Raw genomic sequence first — 13,869 nt, 5'->3', positions numbered from 1 at the left:
CAATTAGGGTTTGAATCCGATCCAATCCAATCCGAAATTTCATACTCTAGATTGGATCCGATCCGAAAATCCATTTTTTTAAAACTTTAATTTTTCGATGAAATAGATTAAGCACAACAACAGCCTAGTAGATTTAGGAAATGAGGAATTAAGTGCAGTTAGTGCTTTAGGGGAAGGATTGAAGCTCTACGTGTATTGGACAATGGAATAGGTTTTTTTATAATAAAAAATCAGTTAAGCACTTAAGCCCAATCTAGATACATAATACAAGGCATATTATTATTTGGTTATTTGGATTTTTGGATCCAATTACCCTCAATCCAATCCGATCCGAAAATCCAATTTTTCAAAAATTCTCAATCCGAATCCAATCCGAACACAGTTCGAATCCGATCCGAATTACTAATTTGGATTGGATTGGATTGGATTTTGGATTTTATCCGAATAACTTTCACCCCTAGCCCCCATTGTGCAAGCTCCGGATTGGAGCTTGCCTTTTGAACTAATGTGCGATGCTAGTGACTTTTCAGTGGGAGTTGTTCTTGGGCAACGCAAGGAAGGAGGCTACATGTGATAGCCTATGCAAGTAGGACTCTGGATGATGCTCAACGGAACTATGCAACTACGGAAAAGGAAATGTTGGCCGTGGTATTTGCTTTTGACAAGTTCCGTTCCTACTTGACATGTAATAAGGCGGTGTGTATACGGATCATTCTGCGGTCCGGTATTTGATGAGTAAGAAGGATGCCAAGCCTAGGCTCATTAGGTGGGTGTTGCTTCTTCAGGAGTTTGATTTTGAGATGAAAGAGAAGGGGACGGAGAATGTGGTAGCTGACCATCTTTCTCGCCTCCCTTTTGACAATCTGGAGGAGATTCCTATCGAGGACGATTTGAGAGAAGAAGCCTTGTTCGCCATTCTGAACAATGAGGTTCCATGGTTCGCTGATTTTGCAAATTATTTGGCTTGTGGGATTGAACCTCATGGTTTTACTTCCCAACAAAGGAAGCGGTTCTTTAAAGAAGTTTCGAGGTTCTACTGGGATGACCCGCTCCTTTTTAAGAAGTGTGCTGATGGCGTGTTTATGAGGTGTGTTCCTAATCATGAGATGGCCTCGGTTTTGCATCATTGCCATACTTTGGCATGTGGAGGACACGGTGGAGCAAGCAAAACTATTGCTAAGGTGCTCCAATGTGGTATGTTCTGGCCAACATTGCCTCAACAGAACATTCTTGAGGTTGAGCCGTTTGATGTCTGGGGGGTCGACTTTATGGGCCCATTCGTTCCTTCCTGTGGGAATGTATATATTCTTGTTGCGGTAGACTACGTGACCAAATGGGTGGAAGCCATTGCCTCTCCCACCAATGACCATAAGGTAGTCACCAAGCTTTTGAAGAAGATCATCTTCCCTGGATTTGGGGTGCCCCGTGTATTGATCAGTGATGGCGGTTCACACTTCGCCAAAAAGCAATTAGAAGCACTATTGAAGAAATACGGGTGAATCACAAAGTAGGTCTTCCTTATCACCCCCAAACACAAGGCCAAGTTGAGGTTTCGAATCGAGAGGTTAAGAATGTCCTTGGGAGAGTGGTCAATAGGACACGAAAGGATTGGTCTTTGAAGCTTGATGACGCTCTTTGGGCTCTTCGCACGGCTTTCAAGACGCCCATAGGCACCACCCCCTATCGCCTTGTGTATGGCAAGGCATGTCATTTGCCGGTTGAGCTTGAGCACAAGGCTTGGTGGGCAGTTAAGGAGCTCAACATGGATCTACACTTGGCGGTAGAAGCTCGAAAAGAAAGGCTAGTAGAACTGGAGGAACTTCATTTTGACGCTTATGAGAGTTCTAGACTGTACAAAGAGAAAACGAAGAAATGGCACGACAACCGGATTTAACAACGAGATTTCCGGGTTGGGGACAAGGTCTTGTTGTTCAACTCAAGACTAAAGCTTTTCCCCGGAAAGTTAAAGTCCAAGTGGTCGGGTCCCTTCTCTGTGTTGAAGACTACTCCCTATGGGGCTTATGAGGTTATGGGTGAGAACGGTCCATTCTAGGTGGTCAAAGATTAAAGCTCTACCATGATTCGCATGCTGTTGGCTCCATTGGTTGCTTGATTCTTCGCTCACCTGAGCGACTCTCATGATGGATGTATCCTTTTTAGTGAAGCTAATGACTTAAAACAAGCGCTACATGGGAGGCAACCCGTTTTTCTTCTTCCTTTCTTTTATTTTTCCTTTGTTTGTTAGTTAAGCTTTTGATTTATCAGTTAGCCATGAAAGGTACATTGGAACATCTGAATTTTTATGAGAAGTTGAGTGAATTGAGTGTTTTGGAGAAGAAATATGTACAAATCAGACGAGTTAGGTGCTCCGCCACCTGTTCCATGTGCGCTCGCACCTGTTCCATGTGCGCTCGCACCTGTTCCATGTGCGCTCGCACCTGTTCCATGTGCGCCCGCACATGAGGAAAATTTTCGGAAAAAAATTTTGGTGCGCCCGCACCAGATTTTGAAAATGATTTTCTAAAAAAACAGAAGACTTTGGTGCTCCCGCACCTTGTCCATGTGCGCCCGCACCTGATAAAAAACTTTTGAAAAAAAAAAAACAGGTGCGCCCGCACCCACACAAGGTGCGCCCGCACCAATTCTGTCGACTGATTTTGTAAAAAACAGACGACTTTGGTGCGCCCGCACCTCGACGTGGTGCGCCCGCACCAAATCTACGAATATTTTTGAGAAAAAACAGAAGAGTTTGGTGCACCCGCACCTCCTATTGGTGCGCCCGCACCATACGTCTTTTTGAAAAAAAATTTCGGTTGGTGCGCCCGCACCAGAGAGAGGTGCGCCCGCACCAAACCAGCTGGGCGGAAAATAAGGCACGCTTTATCAAATTTTTCGGCCCTCATTCTCCTCTTCTCCTCATATTTTCGAAAAACCTCACACTCACTCATTTTCTCTCTCTTGCTCCTCTCTAGATCCGGCCACCACGCCACTTTTCCGGCCACTTCCGACGAGTTTTACCACCGGCATCTTCATCACCATCTTCTCTACAACATTCAAAGCACAAAAGTTGGGGGTTTTGCAAGGATTTGATTTCTAGGGTTTCAAAATTGGGGATTTTCATCTCCATGTTGGTAACTCCCTTCAATCTTTGCTTTTTCATCAATAATCTACTAAATTGGACTTTTAGTGTGTTTTCTTTTAGATTGCATGGTTGTTTTCCTAATTTCTTTTGATTGTTCATGAACTTTGGTCATATTTGTGTTTGGTGATGTGGTGAACATATGCAATTTTTGTGGTTTGTGATAAATTCATAATATTCTAATTTTTTTAGAACTACATTGCAAAAATTGTGAGGTGTTGTTGCTTTTTGTGCATAATTGTGGTTGGTTTGGTGAAATTGGCTTGAAAGTCTCTTTGAGTGGTGAAACTCTTGATTGCTAGCAACTTGTTGCTACTAATTGTGGATGGCTAGCTGGTAGATCTTAGGTTAGTTTTTGATTTTTCTTTTTTTGTGTGTTTTCCTTTGTGTGGTTTGATTTTTCTTTTTGTGTGGTTTCGTTTTTTCTTTTTGCGTGTTTCTTTGTGTAGAGAGTCCGCTTTGTGGTTGTGTCTTTGCAGCAGATCATCACTTCTCCTTCCCTTTTTGCCAAACAAAAATTCTTTTTCACCATGGGAAGAAGTGGTGGTGAAGGCTCATCCAGGTCTAAGCGAGCAAAGACGGGTCTCTTCACAAGGACCTTCGTCTAGCTCGCATCCCCCTCCCCTTTTGCTCTAAAGTTTCCCAACGCCGCTCATAAACAAATTTTCCAACAACTTTCTGAGCGCACGTTTCGTCCCACAAAGTTCTATGACCCACTACCTGCAACTACCTTAACATCGAGTCGATGATAAGGGAGATGGCAGATAATGTCGGGTTATCGGACTTCCTTGATATTCATGAACCTACTTACGATCAACTCACTCTCGAATTCTTGAGTACGTTGAACGTAAGTAATGTGACAGGTGCTCTAACTATTCAATTTCGCATGTTTAATCAAGCTAGAGCACTGTCTTTTGACGAATTCTGTGAGGCGTTTGGGATGGACCTCGAGCCCCTGCGATGCCCCTTTGGGCATCATCTGGCAGGGATACAATGAGCAAGAGTGGTGGGCAAAGATCACCAAGGTACGACTTCGTTTCGAACGAACTCGTCCAAAGCGTCGGAGATCATCCACCTTGCTCTCCGATACTTCCATAGGATGTTGGTTTACACCATCTTTCCTAAACAGGAAGTCGGGCAGTTGCGGAAGGACGAGCTGTGGTTCTCTGGTTGGCCACTGACGGGGCCCACCATAGAGCCCGCATTAACTTTGCTGCTCTCCTCCTCAACCGACTGCAGGAAATTCGGGGGGGCACAACGGTGACTGGGGAGATCCTTTGTGGTGGCATGGTCACCCGAGCATCCTACCTTGACTTGACCGATGACCTGGCTCGCTTGGAAGCCAGCTGCCTACTGTTGGTCAGTCCAACAGATTGGATGGTGCCAGCCTGCAGCAGATGAAATTTCTGCGCAATTATAAAAGGAAAACTGCATCTGGCTTGTGGGGGGCGACCTTACTGTTATATAGGGCCCGACTTCGTTGGGACCTCCCAGCTAACGTTGAAAACCGTTGGCGGGTTCCCCCTGCCCATGACATCCCACGGGCTATCCCTGAGCCCATCCTAGGAGATCGATCCCCGCGTTCCGAGAGGTCCGAGGCCCGACCACCGCATTCCTGAGAGTGAGGTGGCCAAAGCTTCCTCCTCTCAATCCTCGACATGGGCTCTGTCATGGAAGCCATAGCCCAGATGCAAGCCTCTCAGGAGGCCAATCATCGTGCGGTTACGGCTACTCTTGCCGGTATCCGCACCGACCTGACCATGTGTCTAGGTGGCTTGGCGCACTCACCTCGCCAATGTCCACTCCGGACATGAGCCTCCCTTCCCTAACCATCCCCACTATCCTCCTTCTTTCGACCCTCGAGAAGGGCCGTTTGAGGAGCCTTCATTCCGTCCTTACCCCACTACCCATCCTACTATCTGATGGGTCTCTGGTGGGTATTTCCCTCCTTACCCCCCTCCCGATGGGGGATGGTGGGAACTATTAGGAGCTTTTCTAACCCCCCTCCCTCTCCCTCCTTTTGCAACTCCGAGCGCGGAGTTTTGCTTAAGCTTGGGGGACTTGCTTGTATGTCTATATCTTGGGAGTTTGGGGTCATAGATGGTTAGAAGTTGGGTCTCATTGGTTTTCGTTGTTATTGGTGATTGTTTGTCTGTGGTATTGACATCCCCCACCCCTGCTGACTTCTCTTCACCTGTACAGCTTGCTTTGGTAGTTTTTTTGTCTTTTCTTTTGCTTTGATATTTTTATAATAAAAAAAAAAAAAAAATAAAAAAAAACAAAACATTTTCCTCTTTTATTCTTTTTCTTCTTTTTTTTGTTTTTTCTGCATTTAGGATAGCTTGGTTGCATGCATGATTTGTGGCTAAAGAGTTCATGACTTGATTGGAAGACCTTCCTTATATTAGACTTGATGATTTTGGAAGCCCTGTTGTGACTTTAGGCGTCTCTTGAAACCGATAACTTTTGGTAGAGTCTCTTTGAAATTAGGCGAGTTGGATGAATGGATTGCCTTGCCCCTTGTGCGATGAATCCCGAAGGAGGGCCAAGAACCTCGTAAGACTCACTCACAACCCTCACCATTGATCGCCTAACTTGTGACTTGCATTTTAGCTCCCCAAGATTACATAAGACGAGCCTCTAGGAGAATGATTTAGGGCGTTTCTTTCTAGTAATAGGAGCTACAAAGCCAAAAGCTTGAATACCTGCATAATATTCGCTTCTCAACCCATCTGAGCCTTTCTATCCTATTTTTGCTTAACCCACATAATGAGTCATGGCCAAACTTTCCCCAAAGTGGAGTACATGTGTAGTTTTTGTTGAGTTAAGTGGTTTTGATATTAAGTCTTGGTTGAAAGAGAGTTAATGTGCTTGTATGATAGCAAAAGTTGAAAATTTTGTGAAAAAGAAAGACAAAAGAAATAAAAGAAATAACGATCTTATTGTTTGATTTGGTTTTTTATTGAAAGTGAAAAAAAAAAAGATCAAATTGATGAGAAAAATGAAAAAGTTCACAAAGTGAAAAAGAAACAAGTGAAATTCAAGGTATGTGTGAGAGTTCTTTAATTGAGAATAGTGTTAGGACTAGCTTGGGGGAGTATTTACCCCTAGTTTGTACTCCACTTACCCTTTTTGCACCACATTCCTAGAATATATCCACACCCCTAACCTAGCCCCGTTACAACCTTAACAAAGTCCCTTTTGACTTCTAGATTGGACTTGATCTATTTAGTAGTGGCGGGTGAGATTTTGTGCAAGTCATGATGAGGGTCATCAAAACATGGTAGAGGCGAGCAATTATGGTTGAGCATCCCTAGGGAGAGTCAAACTTGGGTCTTGGAAGTGGAGAAGAGTGAGAAATCATTCTTGGAAAGCTTTCTTTCAAAAAGACTCGGTTGATCGGTGGATTGAGACCTTAGAGTCACTCTTGTGCTTCCTAATCATCTTCCCTCTTGTGTTTGGTTGGTCTCCTAAATCTTGATATGAACTCATTTAGCTTGCATGTCATGTTGTAACCTTGCATTTAGAGCATATAGGTTAGTTTGTTGCATGTTTCCCTTTCTTTTTATTCTCCTTTTCTTTTTCTTTCCTTCACTCATTCTTGGTTTACTTGAGGACAAGCAAAACGCTAAGCTTGGGGGATTTGATAAGTGCTTTCTAACGCACTTTATGACTTCTTTTGGCTTGTTTTAGCTCCCTTTTCCTCCTTTTCTTCCTTCTTTCTCCTCACTTTTCCCTTCTATTTCATTCACTTGATCATACTTGTCATAGTGACATTTTGCTAGATTTTCGATCTATTTGATCGAATTTCTAGCACATATGCTTTCACCATGTTTGTTCGTGTTTCTATTGCAGGTATTGCCCTTCGGGGCCGAGAAATGCGAGACATGGCACAAGGGAACGAGCTAGAGGCTGAAGGTAGCCTGAGGTGCGCTTGGTATGCCCCGACACGATGGTGCGCCCGCACAAGCACTGGTGCGCCCGCACCATCGACCAATTCTGGAGCACAAAACAGACACATTGGTGCGCCCGCACAAAGCATAAGGTGCGCCCCACCTACGTCTGGTGCGCCCGCACCAAACGTGGTGCGCCCGCACATTCTACGAGTAATTCAGGCTGAGGCAGAGACTTAGGTGGCCCCCGCGCCGCACCTTACATGTGGTGCGCCCGCACCTTCATCTGGTGCGCCCGCACCATTTGACGAAGAGATTTCCACCTTGAGGCAGAAGACTCAGGTGCGCCCGCACCTGAGCAAGGTGCGCCCGCACCTCCTTTTGTGCGCCCGCACCTCCGATCCGGACAAAAAAAATCGATCATTAAACCCTCTTTTCGAGAGTTTGAGACTTACGCTTTATTCTAGTTTTCACAAATATTTTAGGGTTTTGTATTAGAGAGAAAAACTTGAGTTTTCATTGAATTGAGATTAAGATCATAGTTTGTGATTCGATTTACATTCAAGGTACTTTTCATTCAATTCAATTAAAGTTTCAGTTTTTATTTCATTCTCTTGGTGTTTGTTTATGTTCTTATATTATTTAAGATCTTCATTCTCTTAGTTTAATAATTGGATTTCTATTAGTTTAATATTTTTAATCATGTTTAACCTTAGATTAGTCATAGATTTTATGTTTAATTGCTTAAACTCCATGATTAGTGAGTAGTTTCATATCTAGGTTAGGGTGAAAGTATGAATTAGGGTTTTAATATGATGTTGATGTGATTGTGATGTATGGAGAAGTTTATGCATTGATCTTGGTGTTTTGAGACCTTAGGATAGATATTGATCACATTTATACTTTGGTATTTTGATTTCAAATGTTCTTAAATCGGATTTTGAACTCTTTTATCATCCCCAAGAATCAACTTAATTTCTATACCAAGATATTGGATGGAAATTAAGAGGATCCTTCATTAGGGGTTTTCCAAACTTATTGAATCTCTTAAACAATTAACTAAAGACCATTCGAGAGAGGATTTAGTTGATTGATTGAGTGATTACTCTTGAGGACCATTCGAGAGAGGACTCAAGTAATTTAGAGGGAAACTAAACCTTGCATAATCGTCTTTGTTGCTTCGCAATCGCATTAACAATCATCATCCGTTCTTATTCATACTAGTAACCTTAACTCTAGTGTCTTTTATTTGATATTCGAACTCGTGATATTTGATTGTTCTAGTTGTTAGATAGTCCTAATTGTTACCAAACATCTTTCAAACCCCCAAATACATTTCAATTAGGTAGTCTAGACTAGGTAGACTCTAATCAATCCCATTTTCCCTGTGGATCGACCCTTGACTTGCCCTTACTATTCCCTTAGTAGTTGCTTGTTAGGATTATAAATATTGTTTGGAAAGCGGTTCTTAGTGCCTGAACGACACACTAAAAACCTCTTATCACACTCTCACAGTCTCACTTATATTTGCACTGGATTAAGAGGAAACAAGCGACATTGATAGAGTTTTTTAAAATAGGAGTTTGGTTTATATAATTGAAATTAAATGGAATGACAAAAACAACCATATTATTATACAGTCGGGCTATGGATGACCAAGATTGAAAAAATTCGTGTAAAATGAATTACCTTATGTAATTATTATACAACAACCATATTATTATAAATAATTGTAATTGTCAATTACCATCACAAACAAAATAGTGATTTTGAAGTGTAGGAACCTTTTAATGGATATATCTAATAGTAAGATAATCAAAGATCAAAGAATAAATAAGAATCTAGAAAAGGGGAAAATAATTTTATTCTACAAATAATCTTCAAAAATATAATTAAGAAAAAAAAATCAAATGGGTAATTTCACAAGTTAAAAGAGGTACCTTTAAAAAAAAGTGTAACTTTTAATTTTAAATGGGTCACTTCTAGATTAATAAGATTGACGTATTTAAGGCAAAAAGTTACCCCTGTCCCACATTAATTTATTGTATATTTGTATATCTGTGTTACTAAAGAATTTGTATAAATAAAATAGTCATCATTATTTTTCAGTATCTAATCAACAAAAAATCTCCCGTGTATTTTATGATGACATTAGCTACATCAGTCAGTGAACGCACGAGTCATAAGCCGGTTTTAAAATAGTTTTTTTCATTACACGATATGATTATTAAAACTTTAAATCACGAGCTAATATCAAACCATGATTTTAGGAGAAACATCCTAAAATCCTAAATTTACAAAACAAAATATTCTCGCGAATTTTATTGTGTATTTTGTTTCATCTATGTATTTATATATGTATATATTGCGATTACAAGATTTTTAAAGTTTAAAAATGTTGTAACAAAGGATAGATTTTTATATATCATGAAATATAATTTTAAATTTTACATTATTTCCATCTTAAAGGCACTAATTCTAATAATAATTATTGATTCAATAAACTTGAAACAAAAACAACTACTTAATTAATAAAAGAATTCTCATGCATTATGCACGAGTCCAAATTATATCTATATAAATCCTCCCGTGCATTGTTGCAAGTGGGTTTACTGGGGCCGGTTGTAATGCGTGGGTGCAGCCATAATTTCTCAATTAATTTTTCTCTAGGAAAATACACTTGCTAACTAAATAACATATATACATGAGTTATATTGATGACACCATGCACCATTGGCATAATATCCATAGACTTTTCACACCGTGGTCTGTTTTTACAATTTTAATTTATAGTTTAACACTAAGTTAATATATCAAAATCGAACATAGGTACCACAACTTATAAAATTCACGAGAACAAGTTCATTGGAACATAATAACAAAAACCTATAACTTCTAAGTTGCTCATGTTGCTCTATTCATTTATTTAATATAGATTATGAAGTTTTTGTTTCCTTAAGCAAATTACATGTTCTACAAATATGAAAATCACTGAGTTGATGCTCGAATTCTTGATCTCACTTTTGTAAGGAGCAGCCAATGTAAGATATAAATAATGAAATATATTGTTTATGTATGTAATAAGTCAAACTTCTTTTTTTAATAAATTGAATTGAAAAATATATTTTTCACTTTAATTTTTGTTAATTTATATTTAGTACATAGGATAAATTACAATGTCACGACTTTTAGGTCATATCTTACTAAATATTTAATTATTTATAGAAGATTTCAAGGAACATATTGTAAAGTAATAAAAAAAACTAAAATTTGAGGTAAAACATTAATCAACTTTTCGATCCGATTGAACACAAGTAACCATCACAACATGTATGTAAATGATATAAATAATATCTAATCTCAAATATCAAACAAGCTGAAATAGAATTGATAAAAATAAAGTATTTTTTTAGGTGCAAAAAATCGAAATATCATTTGTCATAAAATAGATCAACAAATTTAAGGTTGTAATATTTGGCAATTTCGGTACGAAAAAATTGAATTCTGGCAATTTCGAAGGGAAGGATAGAGAATGAAGGAAGAGGGAGAGGACCGAGGAACAAGGGTGTATAATGAAGTGGTGGATGATTAGAGTGTTAGGGTTAGTAGGTTTTATATTCAATTACTATTATGTGTATTAGGAATATAATAAGTTTATATCAGATTATTTCACTTTTGGTCAAAACAAGTCACTTTCAAGTCCAGATGGGTTACTTTTTAATTCAGAATGAGTCACTTTTAATGTTAAACAAGCCAGCTTTGTATAAGTCAATTGACCCATTTATGGAATAAAGTTACCCATTTTTTTAAGCTGAGTTATGTATTTAACCACGGACAATTATATGTTACTATTTCAAGAGTTACAAGCAAAAAGGTATGAAAATCTTAATATGTGATAAAGATTGTGGCAACTCATCTGTTTCAACCAATGTGGTTAATGAGGAAGTTTCTCAAAATGTTTGAATCGTGTATGAGTTGTAATTGACCCAATTTTTTATGTATCAATTTAGATAGTGTAATTTTTTATTTATCATAATGTGTTGTCAATTCAGTTTGATTTCAATCAATCTCATTAAACAAAAATATTAATAACATGTCTCTTTTTGTCTGATAAATAATTTATAATATCACATACAAATATGGTCTCTCGTGCATTTTTGCACGGGTTAAAAGCTAGTAAAGTATATATTCTTTAGTCAGTCAACTTTAGGGAAATTTTAAGTTCTTATATGGTCGGGAGGGACATAAAACGATGTTCTTACGATATCCTCTATATCTATATAGGTTATTAAAACGTTTGTCCAAACATTGTAGTTGGCTACGTGTTGCTCCATCTCATATTTTTACGTAGCACCTCTTTGTATGTGACGTAATTAAATATAATATCCCACTAAGCCACTAGTAATTAAATAATACTTAAGCCTTATTTAAAATTTTATAATAAAATTATTCATTATAAATAATTATAGACAAGCAATGTTATTAGTATAGAAAAAAAAGGATAAATAGAACATATCCTAATAAATGTACACTATAATATACTTCTAGCAATTATATAGTTTCGGGGATATATATATCCGTTTTCTTCATGGAGAAGATGGTAGACTTTTGAAATTTTCACATACCCTATTTGAACATATTTTTGTAGGACATAAAACATCAAAAGTTATAATGTAATAACTTTGAATATTCTAATTGTAACCTAAATAGGTTTTGTAGAAAAGCCCTAACTCTAATTGAATTTCTAATTCTAATAGCAATTTGTTACTTTAATACATTAGCATAATCAATATTAATTTATTTTTGTACGTTACTTTAATACAAAATTCTAAATATAGTATAAATGGATCTTATTTTAAAGTAGTTACTTCCAATGGCAAAATTATAATTTTTCGAACTATATATTTATAATCAATTTACTATACCTAAGTTTTTCATTGTGAATGCAACTCTATTTCTTCTTATCTTAAACTCCACACATGTATTTTTATTACTTTGTAACTCTACTTATTTTTTAAAAAACTAACACGTCAGTTAATAATTGCGACAAATGGCGTCTAACGAGGTGGCCACATGTCGCGACTAATTAAAACGTAATTAAATATAATATCCTACTAAGCCACTAGTAAATAATACTTAAGCCTTATTTAAAATTTTATAATAAAATTATTCATTATAAATATTATATACAAGCAACGTTATTAGTATATAAAAAAAGGATAAATAGAACATATCCTAATAAATGTACACTATAATATACTTCTAGCAATTATATAGTTTCGGGAATATATTTTTTTATGTAAATTCTAGGAAATTTATTATCCCCGTTTTCAGAAACCTACTTGAATCTGGAAACACAACTAAAACCGAAAAACTCACGCAACATCCCCTATATAAACCCCTCTCCACCCTCAAAATCATATATGTTCATCTATATCTCCACATTACAAGTATAATTTCCTACAACAATACAGCAGTGCTACGTCAGAATACTAAGTTTGTTCTCTCATACTGTAATATATATATATAGTCGCAGATGGCTAGGGTACTGATTCCGTGCTCTCACTACTATCATAACAGCAACATACACCACTCTTCACCCCCTCCTCCCCACAATCTTGAGGTGAAAATCATCCACCAAGTGAATGAACGTCTGATCATCAATGATTTGTACGGTCAAGAATTAGCCACCACACCATATCGTCCATGTCCGTCCCAAAGTGTATCCTTCCTCTTTAACCCGTTTTGCCTTTCTTGCCGCTCTGAACTCGTAGACTATTTTCTCATCTAATGGAGCTCAGGTGCAGATTGATCTTATAGTTGACGCTCTTGGACGCCATGTTGAGAGTTTGTTCCATCGATTTGATCAGTATGACCTTGATCCTAATAATAATAGTAATGAGACTACTAATGATTATCTTTTCAACGTAATTGAATCTTATATCAGTGTGAGTGTTGTTATAATAATGTGGAAGATATAAGGGCTTGGCTCGAGAGCGAGTCGGATTTGGCGGTGAAGCCTACTCCGGCTACCGAGGCGGCTATCGAGGAGTTGGAGAGGTTGGCTGCTGGAGGAGATCAAGAGGTTGATTCTACTACTTGTGCTATTTGTCTTGAAGAGGGAAGTATGACGATGAGTGTAAGGTTGCCTTGTAAGCATGTGTTTCATGAGGGGTGTATTGTTAAATGGCTTCGTAAAAGTAATTCTTGCCCTCTTTGCCGTTATGAGTTGCCTGTGGCTATCGATCATCCAATTGCACCAGGAGCTAGTTAATAGTGTTAAAGATATCTTACAAATGATTTAGCCAACAAATTTTCTTAATTACGCAAAGGGTGACATGTGTTATTTTTGGTCTGAATTCCACTTTACTGTTTTGAGATTAACTAGTATTGGATCCAAGATTAGCTCGGCATATATTGGAGCAGTATATAGTCTCTTTTAAATGGATTAGGATTGTAAATTTGTTTTTTATCTTTATCATTATTATACGTATTTCAAAATCATAACGGATCTAGTGTATCAATTATTATCCTAGTTTCGTAATTCATGTTAGACATTGTAGGAACGAAAATGGTTAACAACTATAATTAACTTATCTAATAATCGTGGTGTGAGAAAATTACTGTTCTAAACTTGAATTTGCCCTGTAACAACACGCGAATTCTTAGCAATCAACCTCCAGGGATACACGGTTTATGCGTTTTCGGTGTTGGCAGAAAAACAGATTGAGAATGTTTTTGAATATTGCCAAGAATATTAGAGGAGCAAAGAAACTGAGAGAACAAGATATTGTAATTTTTCTATGTCCCAATTAAACAATAAACGCCAGTATTTAT

General features: G+C 38.0%; 1 protein-coding gene across 1 annotated transcript; it reads left to right on the top strand.

Moving 5' to 3' along the window:
* The first annotated feature begins 3,896 nt into the window (after positions 1-3,896).
* LOC130589751 (uncharacterized) lies at positions 3,897-13,306 on the top strand. The gene is made up of 2 exons (XM_057391288.1): positions 3,897-3,986; positions 12,980-13,306. Exons 1-2 carry the CDS (start codon positions 3,897-3,899, stop codon positions 13,304-13,306), a joined length of 417 nt encoding a protein of 138 aa, XP_057247271.1.
* Positions 13,307-13,869: the final 563 nt, after the last annotated feature.

This window comes from Beta vulgaris, chromosome 1 (assembly GCF_026745355.1).
Source record: "Beta vulgaris subsp. vulgaris cultivar EL10 chromosome 1, EL10.2, whole genome shotgun sequence".
NCBI classification, from domain to species: Eukaryota; Viridiplantae; Streptophyta; class Magnoliopsida; order Caryophyllales; family Amaranthaceae; genus Beta; species Beta vulgaris.
The sequence above is the reverse complement of the archived record's forward strand: the minus strand, read 5'-3'. Positions and strand labels throughout refer to the sequence as shown.